The sequence below is a fragment of the Castor canadensis genome, chromosome 6 (genome assembly GCF_047511655.1).
Source record: "Castor canadensis chromosome 6, mCasCan1.hap1v2, whole genome shotgun sequence".
In the NCBI taxonomy this organism is placed as follows: Eukaryota; Metazoa; Chordata; class Mammalia; order Rodentia; family Castoridae; genus Castor; species Castor canadensis.
In genome coordinates, this window is record NC_133391.1 from 10,926,079 (window position 1) to 10,944,534 (window position 18,456).

At 51.9% G+C, this 18,456-nt stretch overlaps 1 protein-coding gene and 1 non-coding gene across 2 annotated transcripts; both read right to left on the bottom strand.

The window, feature by feature from the left end:
- Nucleotides 1–11,618: 11,618 nt before the first annotated feature.
- Nucleotides 11,619–16,395, bottom strand: Upk3bl2 (uroplakin 3B like 2). The gene is made up of 6 exons (XM_020156422.2): nt 16,249–16,395; nt 14,936–15,088; nt 14,517–14,736; nt 13,709–13,785; nt 13,086–13,206; nt 11,619–11,986 (listed from the first exon to the last, which is right to left on the bottom strand). Exons 1-6 carry the CDS (start codon nt 16,328–16,330, stop codon nt 11,878–11,880), a joined length of 762 nt encoding a protein of 253 aa, XP_020012011.1. The 5' UTR covers nt 16,331–16,395; the 3' UTR covers nt 11,619–11,877.
- A 1,824-nt stretch (nt 16,396–18,219) lies between these two features.
- On the bottom strand, nt 18,220–18,292 carry Trnaa-ggc (transfer RNA alanine (anticodon GGC)). Its single transcript has one exon. It is a non-coding gene; the product is annotated as a tRNA-Ala (tRNA).
- Between the last annotated feature and the right edge of the window lie 164 nt (nt 18,293–18,456).

Consider the following 18,456-nt stretch of genomic DNA (forward strand, 5'->3'; position numbering starts at 1 on the left):
TAAATAAACTAAAAGTAAAAAAACAAAACTAAACAAAACAAAAAAAACCTGGAGTTGTGGCTCAAGCGGTAGAGCACTAGTTACAAAGGCAGGAGTTCAATTTCCAGTCCCACCTCTCTTCCACCCAAAAAAAGTGAAAATAGTCGCTACAGGGTCTTAAATTTCTCCATGTCAAACCCACGAGGTATCACCTGGACTCTGGGTGCCCACATAGTCTTCTCTGACTCTCAGGACAACCTGTGCATCAGGTACTGTCACACCCATTCCCCAAGATTTCTGTGACATGCCTGGTCCTGTAGCAGCCTTCAAAAGGAAGGGGGCAGCTCCCTGCTTCGGGACCACGGGCAGTTCTTAGCCTCTGCCTCTGGCATGTGCTATTCTGCTGGTCTGGGTCCCTGCTGACATGTGAGGCTCATCCCTGTGGCCTGAGGGACTCCTGGGCCACAGCACTGTCAACACAGAAAGGAGGGGCAGGGGGGACAAGCTTTCAGCATTTCCCAGCAACTAGTCTCTGGGGAGGGGGTGAGTCAGAGGAAAGGGCAGGGAGGGGAGCCAGCCACGGCCCCCACCATACAGTCTATATATATATACCTTCCCTCTGTGGTGGGCTACAGAGAAGACTCTCTTGTTGAATGGCCCACTAGCCTGATTTCCTAGTGTCTACATTCATTCACTCATTCGTTCATTCAATCATTCAGTCTGTCATCTGCTATTAAAGACTGTTGTGTGCCAGGTCCTGTGCTGGGTCCTGGGATTCCACAAAAAAGCCAGCCTAGGTCCCTTAGGGGCTGACCTCAAAGATGGATGTAAAAGAGTAAGGAGTCTGGTGCCTGTGAATCACTCTTGTAATCCCAGCTACTTGAGAGGCTGAGATCAGGAGGGTGATAGTTTGAGGCCAACTGGACAAATAGTTCACGAGACTCTATCTGGAAGATACCCATCACCAAAAAGGGCTGGTGGAGTAGCTCAAGTGGTAGAGCATCTGCCTAGCAAACATGAAGCCCTGAGTTCAAACCCCAGTCCCACCAAAAAAGAAAACCCTTGTCTTTAAGCATCAGAAGAGTCAAGGACCTGCTGCCTGGGCCCAGTCCCTGCTAGAGATGGGGAAAGAGTAAGTACTTTGATGCAAAGTGAGTACCCAGGGAGCTGATCAGATGCTGAGATGACCAAGTTGAGGAATGAGGACTCAATTGCAATTAAATTGGGTGAGAGAGCCAGGCACTGTGGCTCATATGTGTAATCCCAGCCACTCAGGAGGCAGAAATCAGGAGGATTATGGTTGGAAGCCAGCTCCAGAAAATAGTTCATGAGACCCTACCTAGAAAATACCTAACACAAAAAAATAGGGCTGGCGAGTGGCTCAAGTGATAGAGCACCTGCTTAGCAAGTGTGAGGCCCTGAATTTGAACCCCAGTGCTGGAAAAAAAAAAAATTGAGCAAAAGAAAAACAAAGTTTTCTTGAAAAAAATAAAAACAAGTGTGTCTTGAATGCTTGACCCAGTGTGCAGGGGCTATTTTTGGACTAGCGTGAATCACAGCTCCACCTATGCTCCAAAGAACATTTTAAAATGCATTTGTGGACTGGGGATGTGGCTCGGTGGTGGAGCACTCGTCTAGCACTGTGTGAGGTCTTGGATTCCATTCCCAGCTCTGCAAAAAAAGAAAAAGTATTCATACCAGGTTCTTTAAACAATTAAAAATAGAATCACTGTGTAACCCAGCAATCCCAGTTCTGTCTATATATCCAAAATAAATGAAAACAGGGTCTCCAAATGAAATTCGCACCCCAAGTTCATTCACAAGATGGAGGTGTAGGCAACCTAAATGCCCTGGACAGATGAACGGATAGGCAAAATGTGGTATGTCCATGTAGTGGAATACTATTTAGCCTTAAAAAGGAAGGGAATGCGAACACATTCTGTGACATGATGCTCCATGAAAAATGACGATCACGGGGGCTGCAGGTGTGGCTCAAATGGTAGAGCACCTGCCTTGCAAATGCGAAGCCTTGAGTTCAAACCCCTACTGCAAAAAAAAAAAAAGTCACAAAAAAAACAAATATTACATGATTCTCCACCACCCCCTTTTTTTTTTTTAATTTTGAGACAGGGTCTTGCTATGTAGCTCAGTCTGGTCCCAATCTCAAAATTCTCCTGCCTCAGTCTCCCCAGTGCTGGGATTACAGGCGTGATATACCATGCCTGGCTCAATTCGCTTTCAGGAAATATGTAGAATTGTGAAATTTATGGAAACAGGAAGTAGAATGGTGGTTACCAGAGTCTGGGGGAAGGGGAAAAGGGAGCTATTTAGTGGGTACAGGGTTTCAGTTTTGGAAATTTCTTGTGTCCATTATACATCAGTGTAAATGTGGGTTGTCACATTGTATATTTACTAATGGTTAAATGGTAAATTTTATGCTGTGTGGCTTCTTTTTTAGCAAAAATAAAACAATGCACCCGACTTTATGTTCTGGTTATAAAAATATTTGAACAGAAAATTTTCTTCTCTTTTTTTCCCCCCCTGTGGTATTAGGAACTGAACCCAGGGTCTCATGTTCGCTAGGCAAGTGCTCTACCACTTGAACCACACCCCCAGCCCTTTTGTGTTTATTTTGTTTTTGAGATAGGAGCTCAATAATTATGTCAAGGCTGGCCTTGAACTCAAGCTCCTTCTGCCTCCGATCCTGAGTAACCAAGATTACAGATGTGCACTACCATACTCGGCATTTGAACAGAATTCTTAACATAATTTGTAAAGCTACTGGTGTACAAGTAACTCCTTTGATTTGCTCCTGGCCTTGATTTCTCTACAAACATAGTGCATTCCTGGAAATCTTGGGGCCTCTTCCAAAACTGAGAAAATGTGACCTACAAATTGCATGGGCAGTGACGCATTTTAAAATACTAAATTTAACAATAGATGAAGCTGCCTTAATGTTACATTTAGATGATATTTAAGTAAACATTTTATTTTATTTTATTATTTTGTGGTTTTAAAGTTTGGAGCCAAATCATTTTCCCATCTCAGATTTTAACGCTCTGGGGACCTCTTGCCCTGGGGCCACCCCCCCAAAAAAAGTGCCCGTCCCCAGAAGGAAGACCTTCCAGCCTCTCTGTTCTCCCCTTACTCAGTGGTTCCTGGCACCTGTCTTACAGATGCCATGCCTTGGCCCAGGGCCGAAAGAGGGGACTTGGAGGAGGCAGGTCCCAGAAAGATGGGACAAAGGCATTGCCAGAGAAAGGAGAAAAGGGGAGTGTCTAGAAGAAGGAGAAAGAAAAAGGAAGTGGCCAGGCAGGCATGGAGGGGGTCCAGGGCAGCCCTGTGTGGGCCTGAGTGCTGGGTGCAGGAGGCTGGGCCTTCCTCAGGAGCACAAGGAGGCCCAGCAGGCTTCAGGCTGAGGGACGGCACTCTGCCAAGAAGCCTGGGCTCACCAGCTGTGAAGAGCCTGGAGGAGCAGGCCAAGAGCCTTTAATGGGCCCAACAGTGCCCTGTCCCCAGCGTCTGCCTGTCTCACCAATCTTGACACCCTGTTCCCCTCATTTAGACAGATAGCAATAAATAACGTTTTTCGAACAGGCTAGCAGTGAAAAGTGTGCAGTGTGGAGTCAGAGGGAGTTCAAATCCTGGCTCTACCACTGCAAAAGAACCTGCTGTGTGACTCTGGGCAGGTTACTCAGCTTCTCTGAGCTTCCCTTGCCTAATCTGTAAAGTGAGCTAATGGCAACTGCAAACGGCATCTTTGGGAGCCCAGGCAAATAGTTCTTGAGTACCTATCTCAGAAAAACCCATCACACAGAAAAAGGGCTGGTAGAGTGGCTCAAGCAGTAAGAGCACCTGCCTAGCTAGTGTGAGGCCCTGAGTTCAAACCCCAGTACCATGAAAAAAAAAAAAAAAAGGAGAAGAAGAAGAAAGAAAAAAAGAAACTGCAAAGTCTCCCACTCCTAATGTGGTCCCCCAACTCCTCAGGAAGACAGAGAAGACCAGCTCAGAGAGAAAGACACAGGGAGAAACAGATGGAGATCAACAGTTGCAGGGAGAGAGAGAAGTCAGCAAGAGGAAACACAGGACCAGAGGGGGCTGCATCAGACCCCAGGCTGAGGTGGGGACAGAGATCCCCCAATTCTCCCTGAGTGTGGTTGCAGATCCTTGGGGTGTCTGAGAATGCAATTGGGTGGAGGCAGGCACAATGCTGGTGACAAGTACCCTGAGAGGGTGTGAATCCAAAAGTGGGCAGAGCTACCTGAGGGCAGGTGACATCGGAATTTTGGATCAAGAGCCATGCCTCCCTGAGACAGGAGGTGCTCTGATTGGGCTTCCTGGAAGAGGTGGTATCAGGGTTGGGAGGAAGGCAAGAGGAAGGGCTAGGGCTGGGAAGGGAGGGCACAGGACCAGGTTCACCTCTGAGAGCAGCCTTGGAGCTCAGATGACCTAGGACTGGAGAGACCCTGGTCTCTGGGATCTTGAATAGGACCCATCTGGAATGGGGCCCTGGCCAGGCCTCTCCCTCTGGGGAAGAATGTGTGTGTAAGCAATCCAGCAAGGGGACCTGGGACCAGGCCAGGGCAGCTACAGCTGGATTATAAACCTGTCATGGCTTCTGGCGCCATGGCTTCCCCGCAGCCCTGCACAGGGCCCTGCTGGGCTGACAGGAACCAGGAGTCTTGGATAGAGGATGGAGCCAAGTAAGTGGAGGTGGACGCTCCTGGTTCCCAGGCTGGCTCTTACCCAGAGAGTCCTGCATGCTCCGTGTCTGATGGCCCCTCTGAGCCTGGGTCCCTCCACTGCTGCTCCCTCCTCTGCTTCCTTGGCCTCTGCCCTTGACTCACTGTTCCCCCTCCCCAATGCCCCCCAGTATCTAAAACATTCCAGCCCCAGCAGGCTTCCTTGGGTGGATTCAGTCCCCGCCTGCCCCCCCCCCCCATAACCATGAAAACTGCTACCTGACCACCTCCATAACCATCTAGTGGTCTAAATTGCTTTTGATCTTTCTATTAAATCATACAGCATATTCAGTCATCTCACTTATCCAGAGTTTGGCTCTCTACACCTTCAGTTAACCATAGTCCAAAAATATTGAATAGAAAATCCCAGAAATAAGCCCATTCCATCCTGCCTGCAGATCCACACTGGATATGCTACCCTCTCATTTGTCACTCAGTAACCCTCTTGGGCATCAGGATAATTGCTGCAGTATCACAGTGTTTGTCTCCAGGGTTCAGTGCTATTGGTGTTCTGAGCCTCCACTGGAGGTCCAGTAGAGACAGAGGTAGATAAAGGTACTACTGAGGCAGGATAGATGGGCAACAACAGTCAGGAATTCAGAGATCATCGCTGGGTTAATGAATGACTTGATTAAAAGCACACAGGCACTATTTTCTTCCTCTAAGCCTTATGCCCCCTCAACAAGCTGCGACATTTAGGAAAAAGAAAAAAAAAAAAGTGGGGGATAGAATGAAAAAAAAAAGTAAAGAAAAAAAAAAGTACTTATCCCAAGGATGCACACATGCCTTGAGGAGAGCATCTGGCAGGACCCATCCTTTGTTTAAAGGGATGCTCAAACATCTATCTCGTAGTAACTCAAATTTAATGAGTAAGACAGAGTAACAGCAAAAATGACTAATTATGCCAGGTGTCAGAACAAACAGGAGCACTTTTCCTTAGGTGAATTTGAGCCAATCTCCAATGTGCTTTTTCCCCATAAACACCCAGATGTTAGAGCACTCGTGGCACCGTTAGCAGATGTGCTGCACCCATGCCTAGCTTGTGTGCTGGGTTTCTATCTTCCTTTTGTCCTAAAATTTTTGAGGAGAAAACATCACAAACTCGGTACCCAAGGGTCTCCTTTTGGAGACCTCCTCCTTGGAGCATCACCAGTTCAGGTGACACTACTCTGTCCCTTTATGCCTGGGCTTCTTTGACTCAACATAATGTCCAGGAGGGACGTCCATGTCCTCACAGTCTGAGAGTCCATTTCTCTTTTTTTGTCTTTGGTGAGACTGGGATTTGAACTCAGGGCTTTGTGCTTGCAAAAGCAGGTGCTCTACTGCTTGAACCATGCCTCCAGTCCATTTTACTCTGGTTAGTTTTGGAGATGGAGGGCTCATGAACTATTTGGCCTGGCTGGCCTCAAGCCTCGATCCTCCCTATCTCAGCTTCCCATGTACAGGCTACAGGTATGAGCCACCACACCTGTATGTTTATTCCTCTTTATCACCGAATAGCATTCTGTGGTTTGGATGGAGGTCCTGCCATTTGGCTTAGCCATTTGCCTATTCATGGCTGTTTTCTTGGAATTGTTATACACAAGGCTGCTACAAATATTCTTTTTTTTTTTTTTTCGGGGGGGTGAGGTAACTAGAATTTGAACTCAGGGCCTTATGCTTGCTGGGCAGGCGCTCTACTGCTTGAGCTATGTCCTAGCCCCGGGATTCAGAATCTTTTTGCCATTTCACCCAGCCACTGAGCCCTAGACTTGAGGTAGGCAAGTTGTGAACAACCAAGGCTACATGAGCCCACCAAGTCCAAGTCATCTCCTGAGCAGCCCAGGCTGGAGGGGCCTGGGAGGTGGGGGGTGAGGGCTCTCCTGCCCTGTTGAGGAAGGAGAGGCCTCCCTTCCGTGTCTCTGACACTCACAGAGATGTCCCCCAGTGCCTGGTGGCTGGTCAGAGGGGCTGAGCTGGGGCACTGGGGGCAGTGGGTGGACAGGCGCCATGAGCAGATGTGCTGGCCCCACCCTGCCCTTGGCCTTCAGCCCAGATTCACGTTCCTCTCTTCCCAGAACTTCATCCCCAGAGTGGAGTTACGTGCCTTGCCCTCATTAACCTTCTGAACCTTCCAGAAAGAAAGTGGAAATAGCCAGCCTCGTCCCCTCACTGAGGAAGCTGGCAGTGGGATGGGGGAGGGTAAGGGGACTGCCCACAGCTGCTGCTAAGGGGGATGGGGGGAGCAGTCAGAGATCAGGGTCTCAAAGGCCAGGCTAGGGTCTCACCCGCCAGCTCTGTCCGATCTTCCCATAGCAGAGGGAGGGTGGGAGCCCCAGACATCCCTGCCTCCCACAAAGGCCCAGGGCACCTCCCGCCAGCCTTGCCCTCCACTGGCCAGCAGTTCTAGGAGTCTGCCTTGGAAATTCAAAGGGTTCTTGAGCCTGTCCTGCTAAAGAACACCCCCCCCAGGATTCCCCACCACTCATGGGACCCAGTCCCGCCACGGGGCTTTTCCCTCGTTGCCATAGTGGCCTAAGTACCCTGCTTCTTGGCTCCAGTGGCCTCAAATACTTGACCTTCAGCTGCAGTGACATTTCCGGTTGGTTGTTTGCTATTTTTTAAGAAAGCGTCTCACTATGTAGCCCAGGCTGGCCTTGAACTCTCAATCTTCTGCCTCCCAAGTACTGGGTTTACAGACATGCACCATCACAGCCAGCTTGTTTGTTGAGAGGGGACTTGCTTTTTGCCCAGGCTGGCCTCAAACTGCTATCCTCTCTACCTCTGGAATAGCTGGGATTATAGACGTGCCACCACATCTGGCTTACAACAAAAATTCTAAATACGGAATTGACCGCCCCCACGGACTCAATGGTTCACAGATATGGATTATCGAGTCCTACTCCAGACACTCAGTAGGAGCTGTGCCCTGTTCCAACTACTTGGGAGGTGGAAGAAGGAAGACCCTGAGTTTTGAAGCCAGCCCAGGAAAAGTTAGTAAGACTGTTGCAAAATCAAAAATGAAAAATCAAAAGGGTTGGGGCCATGGCTAAGCAGTAGAGCGCTTGCCTAGCATGCATGAGACACCAGGTTCAATCCCCGGTACCATGATTGTGGGGGAGGGGAGAAAAGAAAAAAAACAAAAGGGCTGGGTCCTGGATGGCCTCCCTCCCTGACCTCACCACTGAACATCCATGCTCCTGAGTTAGGCTAAAGTGGCCAGGGGGGCTGACAGGGGTGGTCCCAGTACCTGCCTCTGTCTCTGCTGCTCCTTGTCTGCCTCCCTCTGCTCCTTTGCCCCCCAGGGATGGGTGTGGAGCCTGCAAGCAGGAGATGGTCCTGAAGTGTGACTCAGGAGACAGTTGGCTCCAGGTGGAGGGGTCATAGGTAGCAGGTAGGAAAAGGTAACAGCTGAGCTGGACAGAGAAGAGCAGGGATTCAGGAATTGGGGGGATGGGTAGAGGGAAGGGTGGCTGGAGGTGCTGGGTACAGGGGGAGGAGCTCACATGAGTTCTGGCCATCGTCCTGATGACACAGGACCCTTGGGCCTGACTCTGGACACCTCAAACTTGCCCTGCAAGCAGAATTCTGGCCCCTGAAAGTTTGAGTCACTGGCAACCTCACAAGTCCCCAGGGAGTCCTGAGGTCAGCTCACATCTCAGCCTAGGAGGAGGTACCCCTGGGTCTGGAGTGTCCTCCATAAGACAGGGGGACCCCACAGCAGGGTGGCTGGAACCTGAACCCACCCCGCTCTCAGAATACCCCCGCCTCACATTTTTTGTATCCCTGAGACAAAGGGAACAGCCCCCTCGATGTTCTCTGATGGGGTCAGACCCAGAAGCCCTCTACCTGTCCCCCTACACACCTGGACAGCTGACTGCTCTCCTATGCCTCTCTCCTGTCAGCCTGGCTTCAGCCCTTGCAGCCTCCCCCCCCCAAGCCCCAGCATTCAGGTCTCCTGGGAAGGGCCACCCTTCCCAGGAGACCCCCAGGTTCTAGGCCAAAGAGGGTTCTTGAATGTACACCCCTGCAGGGCTGCTGGGCTTCCCCCACAGAGCATTGAACTCAGAACACCTGGGTTTGGGAACAGCTGGGGATCTGGACAAGGGCCTAGGCGTGAGTCTAAGGCTGCAGCAGTGACCCTGTTCGAACCTGTCAGTTTGGGGCGATAGACTGTACAGTCCTGACACCCACATTGTGATTTGATCTTGTGTTTTAGGGGGCCATGCCCAGGTTTTGGCTAGCTCAGACAGCTTTCCCTTAGGAGCTCTGGCCTATCAGGGTTAAAGGGACACAGCCGGCTGCCAGTGGCTCACGTCTGTAATCCCAGCTACTCAGAAGGCAGAGATCAGGAGGATCACAGTTCAAAGTCAGCCTGGGAAAATAGTTCTTGAGACCCTATCTCAAAAAAAAAAAAAAAAATCACAAAACAGGGAAGGTGGAGTGGCTCAAGGTGTAGGACCTGAGTTCAAGCCCCAGTACCTGCAAAAAACCAAAACCAAAACAAAACAAAGCCAGAGAGGGACAGAAAGAGGCAATGAGAGGGTCAAGTCCCCTGCCTCTCCCATTTGTCCTTTCATCAGGCTGATGTCAGGGGACCCTTAGTTACTTTGGACATCATTTCACTGTTCAAAATTATTTTCCCCAAGTCTGTGCTCCTAGATGCTAAGTAGGCTGGTGCAGCCATACCCCATGGTCACTGGGAGAAGCCAATGTCATTGGGTCAGCCCCTGCTGCCTGGTGGAAAAGTCCAGCTGAGTCCTCGTGCTCAGTGACTCCCCTGGAAAGCCCCTTCTGCCCTTCTGTCACCTCATCCTCCAAGGCCACACCTTGTGTCGCCACCCCTCCCATCCTGGCAGCCTCCAGATGGACTAGATCAGGCAGGGTGTGCCTGTCAGTCACTGGAGGCCTCTTTGTCACCCCTGTGCACAGCCGCTGAGGCAGGCTGGCCTCAGGACCCAACTCCGCTGAAGTCAGTGACCTGCTAAGCATGCAAATAATGAGACTGGATGGGGACACTGAGTCACCTGGGGGCCAGATTGAGGCAGGATTTTCTTACTCACTACCTTCATGGGGGAGGAATCTGAGGCGCCTAGTGGGTCAGGCAGGGTTCCCGGCTGGGCCCCGTGCTCTGCCTGGCTGCCCTGGGAGCAGGTCACACCTAGCCTCTTAGTCCATTCCTGCCCTCCTCTGTTTTATGCTGTGCCCAGGAGCAAGACCTCTGGTTAGGGGTAGGACGGAACTGGGCACCTCTTCCCTGGCTCCATCCAGGGGCTCTGTCCCTCTTCCCAGAGCTCCTGTTTCTGCCGGGCCCATGACTTCTGTTTACTGGTTCTGAGACACCACACCCTTCTTCCTGTCAGCTCCTCAGGTCCAGGCGTGTGTGTAGCCCCATTCCTGCCCACCCCAGGTCATCCTCTCCTGTTGGCCCCTGCAGGCTGCCCACGCCTTGGTAAATACTCTCAATTGCCCTGTACAGCAAGCCATCTGTTTCCTGCCAGGGATCGGTCCACGCAGGGTGAGGGTGAAAGTCTCTCCAACCACGAGGTCTTCAAGGTCTTTCTGTCCAATCTTAGCTTTTTAAAGAAGGGGAAATTGAGGCCCACACTGGGTAAGTGATGTGTCTAGGGCCACCCGGCCCCAGCTGTTTTGAAAAGGCTATGGTAAGGTCAAGGCCTAACTCAAAGAGGCCGGAAAACTGTTCCCTTTTCTTTCCTGCCTCCCCCAGCCCGATTGTCACGTGGCCACTTGATCAGTTCCTCTACAGCAGAGCCAGATATGTCTGCTTCAGCTAATAAACCATTTTCAGGCACCTGGGAGCCCAGCCAGCCCTGCCTTCTCTGACCTCCTCCCTCAGAGGGTGAGGTTCTCCATGTGACATAGGTGTCACCATCCTCTCCAGGCTCAAGCTGCCCCCAACAGACTCACTGCTGGATATCCCTGTCCGTGTCCCCCTGGCTTAGGTGTCCTGCTCCTATGCCTAAACCACTCCTCCCTAGGAACCCTCTGCAGCCTCCACCATGGGTCTCACGTGGGGAAGCACTTTGATGGCAGACCCTGGCCTGGGACAGCTGTGTTCCCTTAAGACCCAGCAAGGAGCAGGACTGAGTGTCTTGGATTAGGTTCAGGGCTGGGATCCGCTTTGGGCTTCACACACACTTCCTACCCATGATGCCCCAGCCTGGACCGCTCTCAGTCCTATAGCCAGGAGGACAGGGAAGCTGGGAGAAGAGCCACCACAAGGATGCTCGTGCTGGATATGCAGTCCTGTGGCCTTTGTGTAGGAGGAGGCCAGCTGGGCAGGACAGGACAAGCACCTCTCCAGGGTGTAGCCTTCACAGTGTACAAGGTGTGTCCACTCTGGTTTGTCCTTACTTCAGTCCCAGAAACCACTTTTCCCACCCTCGCCTTACAGATGGTGACACTTAGGCTCAGAGAGACTTGCCTGGGCTTGGTTGACTCAGTGGGCCCTGGTCCTGCATCCCTCCCCCCTCCCCCAGAGCCAGACCAAAGGAGCCGGGGCAGGGAGGCAGGAAGACTGCCCAAGTGGCCCGATGTGGTGGTACATGCCTGTAATCCCAGCACTTGGGAGGCTGAGGCATGAGGATCTTGAGTTTGAAGCCAGCCTGAATGACATTGTGAGGCCCTGTCTCAAAAAAAAGGCCAGGCATTGGTGGTTCATGTCTGTAATCCTAGATACTCAGGAGGCAGAGATCAGGAGGATCACAGTTCAAAACCAGCCTGGGCAAAATAGTTCTCAAGACCCTATCTTGAAAAAAAAAAATCACAAAAAAAGGCTGGTGGAGTAGCTCAAGGTGTAGAACCTGAGTTCAAACCCCAGAACCACAAAATAAATAAATAAATAAAAAAGAATGCCAGGTGTATAATGTCACAGACAAGCTGGAAATTGTTGGGGATATTTATTTACTTGTGGCTGGGACAGGGCTTTGAACTCAGGGCTTCATGCTTGCAAGGCAGCTCTACCACTTGAGCTGTGCACATCTCCAGCCCTGTTTGTTTGTTCTCATGAGGGCTGGCCTAAGCTTTGAACTAAGAACACCTCCCCTAGAACAATCTGTCTCAGGGCTCCAGAAGCTTCCTTTCCTGGCATGCCCAGCTCGGGCTCTGCATCCTGGTCCAGGGAGGAGGCTGTGATGTGGCTGGGACCTAGAGCTGTTCACAGGTCCTCTCTGGCTGCAGGACTCTGCATGCGGTGGACGTTGTAGTTGGTGACTGGCACCTGCTCCCCTGGGCCGGAGATGGGCGCGCTCCTGCACCTGTCAAAGCTTGAGTGGGGAAAAACGGGAAACACAGTGGTGGACACAGGTCCTGATGGCTGTCCACAGCCATTGCTTAGAGTTCCAACCCATGGCGTAGGGGAAACTGAGTCTCCACTAGCCCAGCAGCATTAATGAAAGAGAACCAGCTATTCTGCTAAACCTTGGAAATTCACCTCCTCCCTCCCTGTCCAATGTCACTGCCCATACCATCCCCCACACCCCAGGATCCCACTAAAACCTTGTTGATATCTTTTTTTCCTGGTGGTTCTGGGGTTTGAACTAAGGGCCTCTAGCTTGCTGGGCAGGCACTCTACCACTTGAGTCATGCCTCCAGCCCTTTTTGCTTTAGTTTGCTTTTTCACAAAGGGTCTTGGGTGGGCTTTTACCCAGCTGACCTAGAACTGCGATCTTCCTATCTCCCCCCCCTTCCTGAGTAGCTGGGATTACAGGCATTCACCACCACACCACTCCCAGCCCCCTTGTTGATGTATCTCTCCTGACCAAAGCTCACCACTGGCTCCTATGGGCTTGGGAGATAGCCTAGTTCCTCAGCTGGGTACCCAGCCCCATGGCCTTGCTTGGCTGCTAGCACCCTCCTGCCCCAGAGAGCTCCCCACCTCACCTCCCCACTTCCTTGGAGCTGCCTCCCCAAACCCCACCAGGATCTAGGTGTCTTATTTCCTCTGTAAAGTTTTGTAGACAGTCCCTCTCTGCCAGGCCTCAACACTTGAGCTTTGCATGAAATTTTGAAGCAATGTCCAGGGTGCTTGATCTGAAAGCAACTCAGCCCCATCCAGGTTGTCTGCTGACCACCCCACTTGCAATTCCAGATGCCACCACTATGGGGCAGGTAGTAGCTACTGAGAAAATAGTTGTGCGAAGAGGGCAGGTGCAGGCAGGGATAAGGTATATGTCACTCATCCCATCCCACTAGGAAGGACAGGCCACTGGCTCAGACCCCAGAGGTTTTGGAACCTTAGGGAACCCTTAGTGCATTGTTAGGTCCTGTCTGGCTTTCAGGGAAAATCACTCCAGCAGAGGGCAGCAAGGAGCGGCCAGCCATGGACTGGTGCTGGGAGGGGCTTGGTGCCACCCTGCCACTCACCACGTGTGTATGGAGAGGATGAGTAGCACGGCAGCGAGGATGGCCAGCAGGACTGTCAGCATGGTGATGATGACCACGGTGCCTGGGCTCTGGGTCCCTGGGATGGCCTGGAATGCCTGGGCTGCAGGGCACGACAGGGCCCCAAAGGGAGGCAGGAAAGAGATATATATATTGTTTTATTATTTTCTTTTTTGTGATACTGGTATTTGAACTCAGGGCCTACAACCTTGAGCCACTCCACCAGCCCTTTTTTAGTGGTGGTTTTTTTTAACATAGGGTCTTGGTAACCATTTGCCCAGGCTGGCTTCAAACTGCGATCCTCCTGATCCCTGCCTCCAGAGTAGCTGGGATTATAGGTATGAGCCTCCAGCACCCAGCGGAAAGATTTTATTTGACCTGAGAAGGGGCCCTTGGGCAGCCTCCGGACCAACCACCCTCCCCCCCAAACTAGAGGGGGGATGGAGAGTGGGAGGGGCTGCTTGGGGGAGGAGGGACACCTACAGACGGAAGGTTGTTAGTGTTTCTGATTTACAGGGAGCTGTCCTGGTCCCCCCACATGCCCAGTGCCCATCCATAGGAGCCCCCCAGGCCCCTCCATTTGACCTGCTCATCTGACCCTGTACCTTGCTGCAGGTGCAACTCGTTGGACCAATCCGTCTCAGCCACAGGTCCCTTGTCACTCATCACAAGGAACTTCACCCTGAATAGAAAACCCAGCATTGGGGGTGGGGGGGTCTCTGGGGTGCTGAAACCTTGGGGTAGATCATGGTGCCTGTCAGTCCTTTCCCTCGGCTCCCAGGGATCAAGAGCAGGGGGCTGAAGATAAAGAGCACAAGCTCGAGTCCAGTAGAGCTCTGTATTTGAATCCAGTGTCCCCTCTTCCTGCTGTGTGATCTTGGATGCAGCCCTCACCCTCTCTGGGCCTCACTGTCATCTTTTGGGAGATGTGTGAGGTGGATTAGAGCTTTCAGCACTGAACAAAAGTGAATCAAGGCTGGGCCCCACCAGTGGCTCACGCCTGTAATCCCAGCTACTCAGGAGGCAGAGATCAGGAGGATTATTGTTCAAAGCCAGCCTGGGCAAATAGTTTGCGAGAACCTATCTCAAAAAATCCACCACAAAAAAGGGCTGGCAGAGTGGCTCAAGATGTAGGTGCTGAGTTCAAATCCCAATACTGCAAAAAAAAAAAAAGTGAATCATGCTCAGCACTTGGTCGGGGAGACAGGTTGAGGCTAGTCCCTGTCCAAGAAATGCCCTATCTGGTTGGGGACCCTCCACCTGCGTGGTCCAGATGGTCCATGGAAAATTTGGCTGCATTGCTCGAGAAAGATGGGGAGCATTCACAGATGCCACTCAGGACCCCCTGAGCCACCCAGGAGCTGCCCAGGCTCTGGCTTGATATGTCAGGAGCACCCCCCTCCTCCAGCTCACCTGTAGGGACCCGAGCCTGGCAGCGGGGGGTTGCAGCCCACTTTTGTGGGGGAGCAGCTGGTACTGTTGCCAACACGGAGCACACGGACCTGGTTGCCAGCCGGGCCACTTGGGTAGTGTGCCCGGCTGGCCCTCAGTGTGAGGTAGAAGCCATTCTGGGAGAATCTGGCAGGGGCCACACTGTCCTCTACCCTCGGTGGAGCAGTGAACTTCTGTGTGGCTGAAGGTGACACTGAGGGTCAGCTGTTGGGGACCGAACTGGGCAGAACCCAGCTCTGTCTCACCAGGCCTGACAGGCCCCTCCCCCAGCCATATCCCCTTCTCCGCAGCAGCCCTGCTCCCCACTTTGCCCACATGTGCTACTCTCGCAGGCCCATCTACCCATTTCACAGAGGGAAGACCAAGGCGTGGCTGCTCACCATTGCCGCGGGCCACCACCAGCCAGATGGGATTAAAGTTCGAGATGTTGTGCCCATCGAACTGGCCCTGGGGTTGCGCCAGTGTGAAGGTGGACTGGGTGACCTTCCCCGCCAGGGTGGCACCAGAGAGCTGGGGCACATAGCTGATGTACTCTGGGAAGCAGGAGGGGAGGGCAGAGGGCAGAGATCGAGCGGGGTAGCCTGGCCTGGTCAGAGCGGGAGACACACCTCCCAATCTGGGAGGTCAGGCCAGGCAGGACTTAGGAGGTCCCCTGATAACTGGGCCCCGTGGGGCATGGGTGGAGCCAACTAGGAGAGGGCCCTGCCCTGCTGCCTTGCCTGGGTCACTGGGGTCTCCATGTGATGGACAGGGTCCAAGGAAGGACAGATGGACAGAGGAGGCGCAGGTGGCCTCTCTCCATGAGACTTGGTTGGGGGGAGCCCGAGCCCTAGGCTGGACCCTGCCCCTGGTATGCCCAGTGACCTTGAGAGTCCCTCTGGCCCCCCACATGGCTGAGGTTTTGGGGGTGACACAGGTAGGACCTGTGGACCTAGACGTGGGCCATCCACTGGGAACGTTGACTCTGAGCCCAGAGGCTGGCTCAGTCTAGAACTTTCCTCGCTTCCCACCCACTTCTTAGCCTCCTCCGAACACCTCCCATGGGTCCCAAGGCACCTTCCCCTGACTGGGTCCCCCTCTCAGCTTGAAGGGACTCAGGACTGGCCAAGTGACCTGTGTCCAGCTTTGCTGCTCACGGAGCTCAGACCCCTCACCCCTCCTGGAGGTCCCCAGGACCAGAGTGCCCCCCTTTCCCAGTCCCCAATCCTGGAATGAACAGAATGGTGAAGTGGGCACTTCACCATGAAAATGCAAGTCTTGGGAGACCCCACACCCTTTTCGGTTCAGTTCAAGTCAGTATGATGCGTTTCCATTAAATTAGCCAACTCCAAGGGTCCAGGCTAGAGCCTTCTAGAACCTTCCATCGTGGGGGGGGGCGTTGCTTCCTCCTTCCTCCAAGCTCTTGTCCTGTCTCTGAGGACTAGGCTGCTCTGCATACAGTAGGTACTTAATGTTGCTTAACGGGGAAAGAGGCCCCCAGAGATGAGGGGTGGTGTCAAGAGCCATTTGTGGGAATTTGGGCATGAGAACCCCCCCCAAAGATTCTTGCTCCCTGGACTTGGGGACAGATGTCCATCTTGCGACTCTCCCCTGACCCACCCAGGGCCCAGTCTCCAGCCAAGAGAGGGGTTCTGAAGGCAGCCAGGTGGATGGTGGGGTCCCCTGCCCCTGCCCCTGCCCCAGCCTCACTCACCGAGACCCATCCTGGGCTGGACACAGGTCAGTAGCACCAAGAGTGGGATTAGCAGCCAAGACTGTCCCCTTCTGAGCTCCATAGCCAAACTGAGAGTCCGGCTGTCTGTCTGTCAGCTCTGTCAGAAGCTGCGTCTGTGCAGGGCTGGGGGAGGCTGCTCCTCCAGATGCCCCCTCCTCCCATACAACTGGCCAGACAGGTTTGGGGGCAGATTTGGTATCACCAGGGAGGGGTCTGAAGAGAACAATGCCTTGCTGTCGTGGAAACAAGCTCTCCGACACCCCGTCCCAGGAGGGCCTGGCCTGGTCAGGGATCTTTTTTTTGGGGGTGGGACTGGGGTTTGAACTCAGGGCTTTGTACTTGCAAAGCAAGTACTCCACCACTTGAACCACACATCAGGTTCATTTTGCTCTGGTTATTTTATAATCAGAACTATTTGCCCAGGGTGGGATTTTTTTTTTTTTTTTGTGGTACTGGGGTTTGAATTCAGGGTCTACACTTTGGGGCACCCCACCAGCCCTTTTTTGTGAAGGGTTTTTTCAAGATAGGGTCTCACGAACTATTTTCTCCGGTTGGCTTCAAACCTCAATCCTCCTGATCTCTGCCTCTTGAGTAGCTGGGATTACAGGCATGAGCCACTGGAGCCCAATTGACTTCTCTCTCTTTTTTTTTTTTTTTTTTTTTTTTGGTGGCACTGATGTTTGAACTCAGGACCTCACACTTTGCAGGCAGGAGCTCTACCACTTGAGCCACTCCATCAGCCCTTTTTTGTTATGGGTTTTTTCTCAAGACGAGAACTATTTGCCTGGGCTGGCTTTGAATCTGGATCCTGCTGATCTCTGCCTCCCAAGTAGCCAGGATTACAGGTGTGAGCCACCAGTACCTGGCTCTCTGTCTGCCTTTAGAAAGGCGGTTGACAACAGACATCGGAACACAGGAGAGCAGGTATTTCCTTTTGAAAGTAGGTTCTTGCTCATCAACTCATCCTCTCCTGGGTCCCCAGAAGTGGGCAGGGCAGACAAATATGATTAACCTCATCACACACATGAGGGAGTGTCCTGCACCCCATGGGGGTCAGAGGCAGGGAGGGGAAGCAACTCCAGGTCTCCTGACACCCAGGTGGGACTGTTTCTCTTCCATTTTGTATCTGCTTCATTTTGAGCTTGCAGGAGCAAATTATTATTATTATTTTTTAAATCCTGCAACACCAAAAAAAAAAAATCCTTAATTTTAAGATTCACCAATGCATCAATTTTTCACTTGAATAAAAGTTTGTGCTTTGGTTCTCATTTAAGAATTTCCAGCTGGCAGAGTGGCTCAAGTAGTAGAGTGCTTGGCAGCAAATGTGAGGCCCTGAGTTCAAGCCCCAGTGCCACCAATAAAAAAAAATAAAAATAATAAATATAAATAAACAACAAGCTGACAAAATTACTTGTTTTGGGCTGGCCAAGTGGCTTAAGTGGTAAGTGGTAGAGCGCTTGTCTAGCAAGCATGAGGCCTGAGTTCAAATCCCTGTAGTGCCAAAAAGAAAAAAAAGAAAGAAAAAGGCTAGGCACAGGTGTCTTGTCTATAATCCTAGCTACTCAGGAGGCAGAGATCAGAAGGACTGCAGTTCAAAGCCATAGTTTACCACACCCTATCTTGAAAAAAACCATCACAAAAATAGGGCTGGTGGGGTGTCTCAAGGTGTAGAGCCTGAGTTCAAACCCCAGTTCCACCACAAAAAATTCCAAACCAGATGCAGTGGTACAGTCCTGTAATCCCAGTACTCGGGAGGCTGAGGCAGGAGGATCTTGAGTCTGAGGCCAGCCTGAGCTATAAGTAAGAGCCTATCTCATAACCCACGCCCCAGAAAATTCCAGTTTCATTTCTAAACCATGAGTACCTTCTCCTGTTTGTTCTTTGATCCACCTGGAGTCCTCTTTGTATGTAGTTATGTTGTCCATTCACGCTAGATTCTGTAAAGCTTTTTGGCAGTACTGGGATTTGAACTCAGGGCCTCATGCTTGCCGGGCAGGCACTCTACCACTTGAGCCACTCTGCCAGCCCTCTTTGCTTCAATTATTTTGGAGATAGATTCTTTTTTGCCCAGGCCAGCCTGATCCCCAATTCTCCTACTTTATGCTTCCTGCAGTTGCTGGGATGACAGGTTTGCACCACCATACTCAGCTTTTTTTCCATTGAGATGGGGTCTTGAGAACTTTTTTT

Coding starts and splice junctions, on each gene's coding strand:
- Upk3bl2 (XM_020156422.2), bottom strand. CDS start 16,330: ATGGAGCTCAGAAGGGGACAGTCTTGGCTGCTAATCCCACTCTTGGTG. Junction 15,089..16,248: donor CCAGCCCAGGATGGGTCTCG/GTGAGTGAGGCT, acceptor CCTGCTTCCCAG/AGTACATCAGCTATGTGCCC. Junction 13,786..14,516: donor CCAGGCTCGGGTCCCTACAG/GTGAGCTGGAGG, acceptor TTTTCTATTCAG/GGTGAAGTTCCTTGTGATGA.